The following is a 15,806-nucleotide window of genomic DNA, read 5'->3' as shown; positions in this document are numbered from 1 at the left end:
ATGTTTTATAAAAATAAATGGTTAAGGCATATGTATGTGCTGCAAGTAGCTGTTATATATATTACTTATTTGCATGTAAATCTTTTCAGAATATCAATTAAAAATGAAATGAATAAGTGCACATTTGCATGTGTTTCTATGTTAATGGCCAGCTATGTTGCTCAGAAGTAAGCTGGTTTGTATCCGTGTGGCTCTGTGCATATCTGTAGTTGTACATTTCAATAATGGCCACGAGCTGCACGCTGGCTGCACTTTGTAAAGTAGAATTTAAAAAACCTGCACTTTTTTTCTAGTTCCAATCAAAACAGTGAAAATGTAGCTTAAAAAATTATTCAAAAATAAAGTGTAGTAATTAGTTGCAAAAAGCCAAACAATTCTTTTGTACATACACATGTATGTATTTCACAAGCTCGCTTGTTTGCTGTGTACGTGTGCGCGGTGCATGTGTGTGCGTGTGCTTTTTGGAATGTTGCTTTTCACGAAATTCAAATTGTGACCATCCTTGAGATTTTGTGATATAGACGAAGACCGATAGAGAGAGAGAGGGGAGAAGACTATTGAGTATGCAAAATAAAGCGAGTTAAACTAAATCAAATGGACGAGCACACATTGAATGACCTGTTGGAGTGTTCGGTGTGTCTAGAACGCTTAGACACCACCTCCAAAGTATTGCCATGCCAGCACACCTTTTGTCGCAAGTGCTTGCTGGTAAGTGTTCTATTATTATCGTTGCCTTTGTATATTAAATGCTTTTTTGTTTGCCCTACAGGATATCGTGGCCAGCCAGCACAAGCTGCGCTGTCCGGAATGTCGTGTTTTGGTGAATTGTCGCATCGACGAGCTGCCGCCAAATGTTTTGCTGATGAGAATTTTAGAAGGTAAGTGTGTTGTGTGGGCGTCGTCAGCCCATGCTTACAAATTGAAACAATTGTGGGCAGCCACGTAGCTAATACTTTACTTATTACTCAATAGGCATGAAACAAAACGCTGGCAAAAGCGACACTAAAAGCGAAGAGTTGCCACTGCCAAATGCTAATAAAACACAACTGCAGCCGGAGTTGCCACCCACGCAAATAACCCAACAGCAGCAGCAGCAACAACAACAGCAAATATCACAGCAGCAACAACAAGCCCAACAGGAAGCACTGCAAACGGCGCGCCAAAAGCAGCGACGCTATCTATTGCCACACGCCTATGCGTTATTCGATTTCGCCAGTAACGAAGCCAGCGATTTAAAGTTTAAGAAGGGCGATTTAATATTGCTAAAGCAGCGTATCGACAACAACTGGTTTGTGGGCCAGGCCAATGGCCAGGAGGGCACATTTCCTATTAACTACGTCAAAGTAGCCGTCGCTCTGCCCATGCCACAATGCATTGCCATGTATGACTTTAAGATGGGCCCGAGCGATGAGGAGGGCTGCTTGGAGTTTAAAAAGAGCACAGTTATCCATGTTCTTCGCCGTGTCGATCATAATTGGGCCGAGGGACGCATTGGACAAACAATTGGCATATTTCCCATTGCGTTCGTGGAGCTGAATGCTGCTGCTAAAAAGCTGCTGGATAGCGTTGGTTCTACCAATCCACTGCCACAGGGGCCACCGGCGCAACTGATGCAACAGCGCGCCCTGCCGCCGGTGCCGCTTATCGATCCCACCCACAACTCGAATGACTCCAGCACAGGCTCCTCTAACAGCAATTCCTCGAATAACAACAGCAGCAGCAGCAACTCGAGCTCGACATGCAGCTCCAACAATTCCAGTCCTAATCACCAGTCGCTGCCCAGTACGCCACAACATGTCGCAGCCGCTGCTGCTGCTGCTGCTGCTGCAGTAGCTACCGGCGGCGGTTCGGTGCGTTATCGTGACAAAGGCGCCAAGGAGAAACGCCACTCGCTAAATGCTTTGCTACAGGCGGCGCCGCTAAGTTTGCTGCAAACGAATCGCCACTCCGCTGAGATATTGAGTCTGCCGCACGAGCTGAGTCGCCTGGAGCTTAGTTCGCAGCAGGCCAATGCAGCCAGCACAACAGCCATAACGCAGCCGTCGCAGACATCGCGGGTGCTGAAGACCCACGTGCATCAACAACAATTGCCGCCAACGCTGCCCTGGGGCTATCTGGCGCTATTCCCCTACAAGCCGCGTCAACCCGACGAACTGGAGTTGAAGAAAGGCTGCGTTTATATTGTCACCGAACGCTGTGTGGATGGCTGGTACAAGGGCAAAAACTGGTTGGATATAACGGGCGTTTTTCCGGGCAACTATCTGACGCCTTTGCGCACACGCGATCAGCAGCAGCTGATGCATCAGTGGAAATATGTGACGCCCTCCACAGATGTAAATGCGACGCCGCCGGCGCAGTCGTTGGACGTGCGTCTGAGTAATATGCTGCCCACACAGCCACCAGACTTACCGCCACGGCAACAACAACAACAACAGCAACCCACGCAGTCAACCACCAGCTGTTCCGTGTGGACCAAGCCCGTGGAGGCGCTTTTCAGTCGCAAGTCCAGCGGCAGCACGGATAGCAAACCGGACAATGCTGGCAGCAGCTCCGGCGCTGTGGGGCTTATGCGACGTTTGACGCACATGAAAACACGCTCCAAATCACCCGGTGCACCACTGCAGCAGCAACAGCCACAGGCGCCCAAAGACCCTACGAGCACAACAACGGAAGCCAGCGTTAAGGCGGCGCCATTGCATCCAGTGCATGTCCGGTTTGTGTACACAGGTATTATTTCGCTAGGCACTCCCAGCTAATGCGTCTTTTTCACAGATCCGGTTCATGTCCAAGTCAGCTGCAGCAAAGTCAACCGCTGAAGGAAACAGTCGCAGCTTCAACACCTTCCACTGGTAGTTCCCAATTTCAGCCGAACAGCAGCATTTCCTATGGGTCGCAGCGCATCAAAAGCAACAAAGAACGACCACATTTGCTATGGTTTGTATAGAAGTAAGATTCACGTAATTATATTTAATTTCGTTGTTGCCACTGCAGCGCTAGACAATCCCTGGATGCGGCCACATTTCGCAGCATGTACAATGCTGTCTCGCCCCCGCCGCCCGCATCAAGCCATACGCAAGCCAATGCGCAAACGCAGCTGCATGCCAACATGATTATAGCGCCCAATCATCGCAAGACTCAGAGCCTGGACGCGGGTCATGTGCTCAGTGGCAGCAATAGCAACCTGAACACTAATAACAGCATTATAACCGAAGCGGCCATTAAGGCCAGTGCCACCACAAAGTCGGTATACTGCACGCGAGAGAGGTAACTTAACTTAGCTTAATTTGTATTATTGTCTTATGTTTCTATCAAATTTATTTGCCTTGCAGTCGCTTTCGTTGCATTGTGCCCTATCCGCCGAATAGTGAAATCGAGCTGGAATTGCGACCAGGCGACATTATCTATGTGCAGCGCAAGCAGAAGAATGGATGGTATAAGGGCACACATGCGCGCACTCATAAAACTGGTTTATTTCCAGCTTCCTTTGTGGAACCGGATATTTAGCTCAGTGCACATTCCTTGAAGCATTTGTGTTGAAATTTCAAATTCCATACACAAACACACACACACACACACACACACACATTTGTCAAAATCCATTTTTGTGAATCGCCGGTCGATTTGTGCTTCCTTCCACAAATGTTTATAACAATCTCTTCCTCTTTACGAAAAAGAACTATTCGAATACAAATGCTCGATTATGTAGTTTTTATACGATTTTTAATCAAATTAGGCTAGCCAATATATTAAGCAAAAAGTAACATTGTACTTAAGACAAAAAACAAAATGTTTAATTAGATAGTGAAATCGAAATACGAAAATTCGAATCAACGAACCAACCTTTATTTCAAACGCAGATTCCTTTATAAAATCTACATTGAAATTCGTAACTAACCACTGTTATGCATAGTACTTGTACTTACACGTAAACATATACGCAAATTATTAATAAAACATATTGTGCAGCAACATGGCAAATTATAACAAATTTCCAGCATTGGATTCAACTTATTTTATTCACCATCATTTAAACATATTTTGTTAATCTAGTTTAAACATCAGATTATTCGCTCTTGTCGAACTTGGAACCATAGATGGGCATGTACTGAAGCACCAATTTCCAGTCGGTGTAGTAGAGCAGGGCCAGGCCAGCGGCACCTCCGAATCCTGCGCCGGAGCTGACGCTGAAACGCAAAGAATGAATAAATATTAAATTTGTGTGAATTGTTACCTTTGGATTATGCAACGTGTTTTGCAAGTGCTATACTCTTGCCAGACATGTAGCAGCACCATAAACATGATTTATTTTATTTCTACTTACAAGGCTGACGCGATTTCAGCGTGCTTCTTGCCAAAGGGTATGCGGAAAGCCATTTTATTCGGGTTTAAATAAGTTTTCCTTGCAAATAAATATTCACTAACTGGTCGCAGTATGCCCGTATTGCAATACGCCAAAAAATACCAAATCTGAAAGGGTCGGCCATGCCAGCTGTCATTGACATAATTTAGCCCTGGCCACTTAAAATATTTTACAGATTAAATTAAATATTGGTTTTTTGTCTAAATTAAAACAAACAGTTGTCATTTTAGCTTATAAAATAGAAATATCTGCTCTATTGCTTTTAAGTGATTCTTTTATGAAAGCTTCTCAAGAGCTTCATCGTTGACAACGCTGGCAACCCTTGCAGAAGGCGTACGTGATAACAACAATTTGTCATCGTTTGCATTTGGGTTAAAATTCTTATTGCATTTAAATTAAATAAATAAAAATGAATGTGGCTATCTTCGGCGAGCTGAACGCATTTGAGCTGCTTGTTCTCAGCAGTTTAATGCCAGCCGTTTTCATATATTTGTGGACGTTGATTACCGGCGATATTAAGGTAAGGCAGCAAACAATATATCATAGAAATTGGACCCAATTTATTAATATTTTTGGTTTTCAGAATTTTGAAAACAGCAAGATAGCTTATTCAGTGTACACGGCAAAGGATCCAATCAATTGCTACCAAAACTACACAGAAAAGAAGAAGGATTCATAAGCGCTTTTAAATTTACCTTAGAAGATAAGAAAGCCTGCTAAAAAATAATCTATTAAAGAATCATTAATGTAACAAGATAACGTGCATTCACTTATAGATGTGCAGTTGATATATGTTTAAGCAAACAGTTTTATATTTTGCTTAAAATGAACTAATGAACTATTATGAGAACTAACAAGTTCGGTTCAAGTGCAGTTCGCGTTGTTCATGATTCATGTTCAAGTGTGCATATGTGTGTGTGTGTGTGTGGTATGTACTGCAGGTGAACAACAACACTTTCTAGTTAAAAACAATACGAAAAGTTTTATAATTATCAAGTTTCGACTTTCCCGACATTTTAAAGCATTATTGCATAGGCAATTCGCGCACGTATTGGCTAAAAAAGAGGCTTAGCCAACGCAACAATAGCAACAAATAACAAAGGAACAACACAACGACGCAAAAACAAATAACATGTCTGAAACATACGGTTTGTCACACTTTTAGCTCGTAACTGAAATTAATTGTTAATTGCATTTGTATGTTGTTTGCTCAACTTTCAGATTACCTGTTCAAATTTCTAATAATAGGTAGTGCGGGCAGCGGCAAAAGCTGTCTCTTGCATCATTTCATCGAAAGCAAATGTAAGTTTAACAAACACTTTGCCAGAAACTGGAAATATGAAAAGCGAATCCTCGATTCCAAAAACTACTGTAACTGTGCAAAATGCTGACACAGTACATTAGTGTACACATATATGTATGTTGCTTGTTTCCATGTGGTGATAACACTATACATAGTATATATCGGCCCGTATTTCTTTATATAGATTTATCTTACGACTTTTTACATTTTTCTGCAGTCAAAGACGACAGCTCGCATACGATTGGCGTCGAGTTCGGCTCGAGAATTGTGAATGTTGGCGGCAAATCGGTGAAGCTACAAATATGGGACACAGCTGGCCAGGAGCGTTTCCGTTCGGTGACACGCTCCTATTATCGCGGTGCGGCTGGTGCTCTTCTGGTATATGATACCACAACGCGGGATTCGTTTAATGCTTTGACAAATTGGCTAAATGATGCACGCACGCTGGTCAGCCCAAATATTGTTATATTGCTGGTGGGCAACAAAAAGGATTTGGAGGAGGCGCGCGACGTTACATTCTTGGAGGCTAGCACCTTTGCCCAGGAAAATGGTGCGTGTATCCTAAAGAGAACTCACAAGAAGACGCAATTTAACCAATCATTACGTTACTTTAGAGCTTATATTCTTGGAGACGAGCGCCAAAACGGGCGAGAACGTCGAGGAAGCCTTCCTCAAGTGCTCGAAGACCATACTGGCCAAGATAGAGACAGGCGAGCTGGATCCAGAGCGCATTGGCAGTGGCATACAGTACGGTGGGACAGCGCTGCGAAATCTACAGACGCGACAGCGCAGCATCAATAAGCCGGATTGCACCTGTCGAGTGTAGATGTTTTGGGAGTATTTCAACCAGGTCGTTTAGCATGCACGCGAACAATATCTGTGTATTAGTTTAGGCGAGCAAAAATAATCTCATTTAATCTCTAACTAATTGATACGAAACCGCATTAGCCTTAGTTATATGTACGCCTGTTTGTGTGCGTTTGTGTGTGTGTCTTTCAACGGCATTTGTGCGGTCAAATATTGTTTTGGCCCACTGTGCAACGTTTCGCCCCAATTTTGTTAAAATTGTTTAACCGAATCTGCTGTGCAATTTGTGGCATTCCAAGTTAGTTCGCTTAATTTGTTTTTGATTTAATGACTCTACTTCAATTGCTGAATTAATTGTACAAGTTTTTCCTTCAAAACGTTACTTATATATTGTAAATTGTAAGCTTTTCAATTATTGTAAACCAGTGGCGGGCCCAATAGCAACGATTAACAACTGGAACCGACCAGTTGGTGGCTGGCACAGCGCCTGAATCACCATCGGACGGATTGATAATTAACATAAATGCGCCCAGCATTTTGTAAATAAGCGGCGTCAAGTTTGTTTGACAAAGCAAATTGTAAAGAATTTTAAAATGAATAATAATGCACGCGGTAAATAAAAGCGCAAACTAAATAATAAAAATGCAATTAAGATCTCTCGAGCGTTAAACTTGTGCACTTATTTAGTGCTGATTGGTATTACCCGGCTAGGTCCGGGCCAAGATTTGTGTAGACTCCACTTTTCCATATCTTTTTTATAGTTAACAGAATGGCGAACAAAAATAGCTAATATAACTATGTCCTGGCAGTTTACACAGCACTATCCATCAAATAGCACTAACAATTCTCTTCAATCTCTGTTGGGGACAGTTTTATGCACTTAGTAATTTATTAATGTATTTCTTTGGAAATTCATTTGTTGCATGAAAGTTCTCAAATGTCATTCACGGATTAGGCATATTTTTTATTTGATTTTAACTAAAACCAATCAATTGAAAGCTGAGCTGAACCATATTCATGTACATAAATAATGGTAAATTTTGTATAAAAAATTTATTGCATAGCTAAAATGATTACATAAAATGTACTTTTAACAAATGTTACGATGTTTAAAATAATAGATATAATGGACATGATCACATTAGAAATTCCTTAGGGAAAACACATGCTGACAAACTGAAAATAATAGAAAAAAAGATTACAAAAACACTTAAATATAATTGGACTCATGCCTCGCATTTGGCCAACTTTTGGAGTGCATGCTTGGCAGCTGAGAGCTTGGCCTGCTTGCCATTGTTGCCAAATCCATAGACCTTGATGGTCTTATCCATGCATATGAACTGGCAGGTGACCATTACTTGGTTATTGTCCATGATGGGCGGGCTAAAGGTAGGCTTTGCCAGCTTGTGCTCAAACAGCTGACGGATGGGATTTAATGGCACATTGCGGGAGAATTCGAGCAGTTCGGGCTCAAAAAGTCTATAGACCACTTGCCAAGTGGTAGTTAAATCGCGGCAGTCCAAATAAACGGCGGCTATCAGTGCCTCCAGGACATCACCCAATGCCTTGGGCACGTCCACATTGTGCGATATGTTAAATTCGCCCACGTGCGGCGCATCAGCCCCATTAATAGCGAGCTTTTGCTGTTGTGCTGCTTCCGCCAGCTCCAATTCGTCATCGGAGTCGAGTGGTTCTGGCTGGACATCGCTCTCCTCCATTAGAATGCGCACATGATTGGTAACGCGATGATTCTGCGACTCCTGGAACTGCACAAAGCTCTGAATGGACTCCGTGAGCAGTGCGTTCTCGGCCAGGATGAAAAAGTGAAAACGATGACGCACACAAATACAAGCGAGCGTCGTATTGTTGACTAGCGCCGAACGCAGATCCGTCAGTTGACCCGGCGTCATGCGCGTCTTGTGCTCGAATATATATGCTGAGATAAGGAAGTCCAAGATGGCATCGCCAATAAATTCTAGCTCCTGGTAGCAGCCCGTCAAACGATTCGTCGGATTTGAGGGATGTGTCAGCGCCTGCAGCAGATAGGCGCGATCACGGAATGTATAGCCCAGATTTTGTTCCAAATGCTGATGGTTAATCAAAAATCCATCCACTTCACGCTGCGATATATTTGTTCGCATGCGTGCGCTACCCAGCTGCAGGTCCAGCAACTGGGTCAGCGGCTTGCCAATGTCCGACTTGCAGATGCCAAAATATTCAAGCATGCGGAAGCCATGCTGCAGTCCATAGTTCTTGACGACCACGCCCAATAACGCCTCCAGCGTATCGGCAATCAGTTTGTCCGGCATCTGGACCAATCCCACACAGAAATTGATCTCGCTACTGAAGTCCATGCCCGCATGATGTGTATACTGATTCGCCTGACAGCCATCCACAAAACTCCGATAGACATGTTCTCCGCATTTGCCATTACCGAACACCTCCTCCTCGCTTATGCATAAATTGCGTATATTATGCGGTCCCACTAGCGCAGCCAACTCCGGTTTCTCCTTCCACAGCGCCAGCACATTCTGGGGCAGACCCAGGCTGGGCGGTAGCCATGTGTACTTTGGTGTGAACAGAGTGCTGCAGATTCGAGTGGGTATATCCGTTTCGCTGAGGCAGTACAATAGATTACGATTGGAGACCAGCGTGGACTTCACCTGATGCAGGCATAAAATTCAATATTGGAGAAGGAGAGGAGTCATTAATATATACCAAAAAATGTCATAATATGTCTATAAAATCTTAGGCATTGTGCACATCAAATCAAATCTTTTAATCGCGCTTATCACGCTCCAATCGAAAACTTATGTATTTTTATATATACGTAAGATTCAGTTGTCAAGTCAAGTCTTGATTGGAATTAAGGCTGCAAGCCGGTCTTGACACAAGCGTGCTCCAACCGGAAATTTCAATTTATTTATTTATTTATTTTTACTTGGAAACGAACTGTACTAACCTGTGTTAAAATGCCCTCATTCCAGTCCGGATACTTGTTGGCCAAATAAAGCGTGGCGCTGAGCTTGAGAAAGCAATCGCCGAGCAGCTCGAAACGCTCCATGTCAAAGACATCAACGCTGCCCGCATATGTGATGGCGGCCAGGAATTCGCCCTGCTCTGCCGGTGTTATGTGCTCATTGGAGATGCTGCGCTGCAGGACCGACAGCTGCACCTGTTCAACCCGCCTGCCATTGTCGCCGCTGGCGGGCAGCAGGGCGGGCAGCTTATGGTCGCTCTTCTGACAGCTGTATATGTTGCCCTCGCGCATTTTGAACTGGGTCTGGGTCCAGAGCTCTTTATCCTCATGCTCCAGTTTGTCCAGATTGAGCAATTGACCGCTGGTAAAGTTATAGAAATAGGAGAGCTCGACGGGATACGTGGACATGATGTTGCGCGCAATGTCCAACGGTTCCATATACTTTTGCCACGGCACCTCCAGATCTGTTATTTCCAGTTTCTCCATGGCCATCTCGATGCCTTTGGTGGGCAGCGGCTCTAGAACCGGACGTGGCTCCTCGTACTCATCAGCGTGCACGGGATTGCCCTGATGATCTACATTGCGGCGCAGCGAACAATCAATTTCCAATGGTCGTGGTCTATAGTTGACGCCATTCTGCGGCAATATGTCCAGTCCGAGATACTTGTTAATCCGCACACGCAGCGTCTCGGCATGCAACATATAGTATATGCGCCGCAAAATGCTGGGCAGAAAGATCAGCTTCACCCATAGATCGCCGGGAAAGGCAAAATTGAAGCACAGTTCTGGTATAAGCATCACCTTGGCACGCGCCTTACTCTGTGCCGAGGATTTGGTGCGTTGCTTTACATAAAAATTCAGCTGATCAGTCAATTCGCGCACCTCGATCAGGAAGTGCTGCTTGTGTACAACATCACCAATATAATTGCTATACTTGGCCATGGTGAACTGATAGTAGCTCTTATCCTGCTGCTTCTCCTCCATCATGCTCATGGGCGTCAGATCTGTGTGCACCTTGGTCACCAGCATGCGCTTGTCATCATAGTTGGCATACCATTGTGTTACAACCTTGCCCTCGTAGTCCTCGGGCTTTGGTGGCGGCATTTGCTTGCGTTGTGCCAAGCTGAAGGGCTGCGCCTTGGGCAGGCTTTGGAATTGCTCCACCAGGGGCCAATCTATGCCGACGGCAGGCGTCGCCGCAAGCGGCACCACCAGATATGTGTGCTCGCCACCGCAGCGATCGAGCATAAAGAATGGCTGCCAAATGCGCAGCAGATCACGAAAGATCATGACATGGAAATGCTGCAGCTGTTCCAACTGTTGCTGCTTCTCAATTGTCAGCTCTAGCGGCTGTTCCGCAACATGCACATGCATCTCGCCCTGATGGCTGAACAGCGGCATCGTGGCCAGGCGCGGCAGACGCTTCCTCAACAGCAGGGCATAGTTGCGGCGTGTTTGGAGCGAGTCGTATATGTGACGTGAATAATCATTGCGTTCGTATTGCGCCTCCAGGATAATCTCATAGGCGTAGCAGACCTCACCCACTCGCGGCATGGCATCATTTAGTTCCGATGGGCATTTCGTCGCATATGTTTTCATATTTGTTTTCACCGGATCACGATCTCTGCGCTTAATGGTCACTGCAAGGGGCGAAAACGTTACAAATTAGTGAATCCGATATATGCAAGCATTAACCATAGATATTTAAAAACTAAGGGAAGTCTGAGAGTCGGCCAAGCCAAGAAAGCTTTTGTAAAATAGAAATAGGCCAACAAAATCCCAACAAGTACTAAGGTATCTGATCTGGTTAATAATTTCAGCTATACAGTTCTTTCAATATAAAATAATAAAATATTATGAGGAATTTCGTCAAGCAAACTGCATTATTTAAAGATCTAAATGGGTTGAAATTTGTATATTCCACATTTGTTTTGCTATGAAATCAATATTCATAATCAACAACATAGAAAAGCTGGAATTTTCTGGGTTTAGTAGAGCTTTTGAAAAGCAAAAATTATTTCCATGTAAGAACCTAATTTTTGTCAGAATATTTCTAAACCATCATTACGATATATTGGTTTGATCGTAGGAAATTAAGCATACATATGACATACACTTTAAGGGGTCGCAGATGATGAAAATGAGTTATTCAACACTTTTTATACTCTACAAATACTGTCCAAAAAGTATGTGTTATACATTTTTGTGAAACTGTTTCGATAGTGGAATATGAGTGAGTATTTCGGAAATTTTCAATCAGTAGCAATTGCCAAGGTTTCATAATATGCTCCCATGAAGGGCATTATTGAAACCGAACCAAAGTTGTTAGTTAACGATTGTGGACATGTACAGATTACAGAGATAATCGGTAATTCGCATTACGCACCATCATCGCCATACTTTTTCCAGTGATCAAAGTGAAAATTGGCGATCTCGGCAACGCGTTCGTTAACTGTTGTGGGCAAAAAGCGCTCATTGAGTTCGCCCAAGGCGTGCAGTTTGATGCAGGCCTTAAAAGCCGCCGAGATCTTGGCCCAGCGGACACAAGGCATGGGATCGCTCTGCAAAAGTAGAAGAAAAATTTGTTTTGTGCTATAAATATTCCGTTTCCGCTTACATAGATGGCTTCGCGTAGCGTGGAATTAAGTGGCAAAGTGATGGACACTATATGCTTTCTCTGCCAATCTGAAGTAAATTTTTTGACTTCCTCTGGCTCCAGCAGCTTAAACCATGGCAACACAATGCCAAACGCATCCGATGGCATCTGCTGGCAATAGCGATGCAGTAGGGCCAGTGCGCTGCTGGCCAGCAGCACGGCGCCATTCTTATTGACGAACGGCTGTATTTCATCCTGGAAATGCTCGTTCATCTCGTCCATTTGCGGATCCGTACGCTCCAGCACACGATCCTTCAGATATTCGCCTATCTCGGCATGCGCCTTCCGATACTGATGTATCTGCTCTGATATCTTTTGCTGTTCCAACTCCGATGAGAACAATATAAACGATGAATCCTTTGAACGTGCCCGCCCTTTGGTCTGCACATACATGTTAAAAGTTTTGATCGGATCCAGTATAATCACATAGTTGCAGGCCTGCACATCAATGCCCTCCTCCAGCACGCTAGAGCATATCATCATGTTGGCCTCGCCATCGCGAAACTGCTGAATGGCCTGCAGAATAAGAACGCAAAAGAAATCAGAGTCAACAATTTGCGTCAACAATAACATAGCGAAATGTTATTTAATTTAAACAGAACGCATGAACAAATAATATCAGTTTTTGAGCTCAACGGGTATAAAAGTTTTCGGATATACATTTTCGAGGCTGCTACTCACCGATTTCTGCCAGCGACGCTCAAGTATGCTCTCGAAATCAAGAAAAATGCTGTTGCGTCCAACCATAAACTGCGGAAATAGCGAATTGCGCAGCTCGGGCGTGGCAGCAATAAAGTTGAGAAGCAGCCCATAGATGCATTTACACGTGTATCGACGCTCCACAAAGACCAGACAACAAATGTCCTTGGGTTCTTTGTTGGCAAAGGCTTTCTTCAAATAATGCAAAAACGATTGCACCTTGGGTGTAGAGAAGTTCATGATAACCTCTTCGGAATTGAGCTCATCATCGGGCATCTCCTCATCGTCGAGCATGTCGCGCAGCTTGGCAACCAGCGCGTGGCGTATGCTCTCGCAGAGCGTTATGACAGCACGATACATGTTCCGCATGGAGAGTGTCTCGGCCTGGCGGCGCTTAATCTCGAACTCGACCAACACAGAAACGATGGCAATAGAGCCTGCATAGACGCCATAGCTTTCGAGTTGGAATAGAAAGTCATTAAGTACTAACTTAATGGCATTTTTCTTGTTCGGTTCGCGTTGAAAACGCATGCCCCTCGACATGCGCACTGGTTGATGGCCAATATCGACGAGATCCAGCGTTCTATAGAAGCTCTCGATGTTGCAGCGTATGTTATCAATTACTTCAAATCTCTGGACCACCGATTTATACGTAATTAGGCATTCCCGTGGCTTTGTCGAGTGACTGAAAGTGAGTAACAGAGGGTCAAGATTTATTGGAGTCCACATGTGCATTGTTTGCTTACAGTATTACATTCTCCATTTCCTTCATGTCGGAGACGGTGACAATGTTGCCACGAAATGTGGTCTCCAGTTCCTTTAACTTTTTGCCTAACTGCTTGATTTCATTGCCCTTGATTAGAACGCCCGTCAGACCCACGACCCGGGGCAGTGACGAGGTTTCCGATTGCATTTGAAACAGCCGCATGAACTCATGATACGGATGCGAACCGGTTCCATGATGACACTCATCTATTATCGCAATGCTCACCGACTTTAGTTCCATGTGCTTTTGCAGAAACAAATCAAGTATGACTTGAGCTGTGCCCACCAGCACCTGGGAAGCGAAAGAAAATCGGTTCAATACATGAGTACGTTCTCCCTCTGAGAGCATGTTAGCTCTATTTTTATAACTATTTATTGGACAGCTGAGCTGGTCTACCCATAGAATTGATAAGAAAGTAATGAAAGCGGGCATATCTGCTAATGGATAAGAAATTTGTTGTATGACTCAATACGTGATTGTAAAACTCTAAAAGGAATAATATGCTCCTGCAAAATATTGTAATATGAAACCATAAAGAAAGAAATCTTTTCTATATATGTATGTATATCCGTTGTGTGTACTCACTTGATTGTCACGTATTTCGTCCGACCATTTGGAACGATTCCAATTATCTGTGCCCTGCTCGCCGACATAGAACCCCACTTTAAAATTTGAAAACTTTTTAACGTAGACGGCCTGCTGGCGGGCCAGCTCAACCGTATTGCAAATAAACAACGCACGCTGGCCGCCCTCCTCAATCGATCTGCAATATGTAAACAAATACGAGCACTCGAATACAGTATAGAAATTTATGGCTTTACATATATGTATATATAAATATATGCGTGTGTGTGGGCTACTACAAGTGTTTGTGACTTGAAATGTGAAGCCAGTTTTAATGTGCATCCGGATAAGTCAACATCTGCGGTGGCCTATGCGACCCAGCAGTGCGTTGCCACAAACTGTACCAAAAACGGGTACATTAGTCTATCAATGGTACACTGGAACATTTATTTTTCAGAATTTGTAATATTTGTTTATATATTATTTTATATTTGCTTTAGTTTTTATAATCATTTTAAGCGTAGCTTATAAAAAGTTTATTTTTAAATCTTTCCTTTTCATTAGATTTATAACATTATAACAGCTAAATGTGTCTGTCGCCAGTAACCTTTAGGGTGCATCCGGATAAAACAGCATTCGATTTAAGCGTTATCGCTTTGCTTTGAAAACTTAGTAACGATCAGGCAACAAACAGGAAATTGTAAAAAAAAAAATGTCTCATGACGATTGTGAAATGCATGCCTTCGCGTGTGTGTGTGTGTGTGTGTGTGTGAATTGTATGCAGGGTATTTCCTAGCAGCAGACTTTTTTGTTCTTTCATAAAATATTTTTTAAATCAGTTATAGACTTGTTGCTTATGCACTAACCTGTCCATGTTGTGGGAGAAGCGCTTCAGCGCCAGGATGGCCACGTATGTTTTACCCGAGCCGGTGGGCAAATAAATAATGCCATTGCGTCTTGTTATGTACTCAACCAGGCGCAGTTGATAGCCGCGTGCCTAAAGCAAAGCATGCAATTTAAGTATACGAATTTGTATTTTATTAACTGGTCACTAAATACCTCCAATTTATCATTTGCCATATTCACGTTCAGTTCTGCGAATTAAAATCAGCGACTACTGCACTTTATCACTGCCAATTGTAGACTGAATTCTTAGGCGAAGGGCGCACACAAATACAAATGCAACACAGCCGCAGAAGTGTTTCGGACGCGGCTCGTTTCGTATTTCGCTCCTTCGTGTTTTCTTTTTAGCTTTTCTTAATGTTGACGTGGCACGTTCTGTAATATGGCGGCCCTCACTATTGACGCTTTCAGCTTTGGAGAATCCGTATTTCGGGGATGTACCGCTTTCTAGCGCACAGCTACACTTGATTTTATACGCAAGTGTTTACATACCGGTGCGATCGTTTCTTGGCAGCGTTTGATTGTGCGTCGTGTTCACTTTAACATAGACGTGTTTTAAATTTTTGATCATAAATGCATTTATAAGTTTAACTATTTACAATTGTCCTAATTCAAAAAAATAATACAACCCAAATATATACGTGACAAACGGACTGCACCAAAACTCATCCGCTCTTGCGTGTGACTGTATCGTGAAAATAAAAAATACTTCTTTTTAAGCTGACAGCTGTTGTGGGAAATATCGTAGAGTAACCATTGACAGATTAT

General features: G+C 43.5%; 5 protein-coding genes across 5 annotated transcripts; 3 read left to right on the top strand and 2 right to left on the bottom strand.

The window, feature by feature from the left end:
• Positions 1-201: 201 nt before the first annotated feature.
• Positions 202-3,988, top strand: POSH (Plenty of SH3s). The gene is made up of 6 exons (XM_002049131.4): positions 202-708; positions 770-878; positions 973-2,713; positions 2,773-2,934; positions 2,992-3,264; positions 3,330-3,988. Exons 1-6 carry the CDS (start codon positions 595-597, stop codon positions 3,502-3,504), a joined length of 2,574 nt encoding a protein of 857 aa, XP_002049167.1. The 5' UTR covers positions 202-594; the 3' UTR covers positions 3,505-3,988.
• Positions 3,989-3,997: 9 nt separating this feature from the next.
• UQCR-6.4 (Ubiquinol-cytochrome c reductase 6.4 kDa subunit) lies at positions 3,998-4,455 on the bottom strand. Its single transcript, XM_002049132.4, has 2 exons — positions 4,322-4,455; positions 3,998-4,184 (listed from the first exon to the last, which is right to left on the bottom strand). Exons 1-2 carry the CDS (start codon positions 4,372-4,374, stop codon positions 4,064-4,066), a joined length of 174 nt encoding a protein of 57 aa, XP_002049168.1. The 5' UTR covers positions 4,375-4,455; the 3' UTR covers positions 3,998-4,063.
• Dcr-2 (Endoribonuclease Dcr-2) lies at positions 3,998-15,734 on the bottom strand. The gene is made up of 11 exons (XM_002049135.4): positions 15,195-15,734; positions 15,002-15,132; positions 14,157-14,334; positions 13,552-13,862; positions 12,788-13,490; positions 12,068-12,622; positions 11,837-12,011; positions 9,433-11,090; positions 7,174-9,133; positions 4,322-4,518; positions 3,998-4,184 (listed from the first exon to the last, which is right to left on the bottom strand). Exons 1-9 carry the CDS (start codon positions 15,213-15,215, stop codon positions 7,697-7,699), a joined length of 5,169 nt encoding a protein of 1,722 aa, XP_002049171.1. The 5' UTR covers positions 15,216-15,734; the 3' UTR covers positions 3,998-4,184; positions 4,322-4,518; positions 7,174-7,696.
• On the top strand, positions 4,564-5,119 carry LOC6625048 (uncharacterized). The gene is made up of 2 exons (XM_002049133.4): positions 4,564-4,880; positions 4,944-5,119. Exons 1-2 carry the CDS (start codon positions 4,770-4,772, stop codon positions 5,037-5,039), a joined length of 207 nt encoding a protein of 68 aa, XP_002049169.1. The 5' UTR covers positions 4,564-4,769; the 3' UTR covers positions 5,040-5,119.
• Rab4 (RAS oncogene family member Rab4) lies at positions 5,270-7,930 on the top strand. The gene is made up of 4 exons (XM_032437208.2): positions 5,270-5,508; positions 5,582-5,662; positions 5,881-6,213; positions 6,278-7,930. The coding sequence occupies exons 1-4, from the start codon at positions 5,493-5,495 to the stop codon at positions 6,487-6,489; spliced, it is 642 nt and encodes a 213-aa protein (XP_032293099.1). The 5' UTR covers positions 5,270-5,492; the 3' UTR covers positions 6,490-7,930.
• Positions 15,735-15,806: the final 72 nt, after the last annotated feature.

The sequence above is a fragment of the Drosophila virilis genome, chromosome 5 (assembly GCF_030788295.1).
Source record: "Drosophila virilis strain 15010-1051.87 chromosome 5, Dvir_AGI_RSII-ME, whole genome shotgun sequence".
Taxonomy (NCBI): Eukaryota; Metazoa; Arthropoda; class Insecta; order Diptera; family Drosophilidae; genus Drosophila; species Drosophila virilis.
This window is presented reverse-complemented; position numbering and strand designations above follow the sequence as displayed.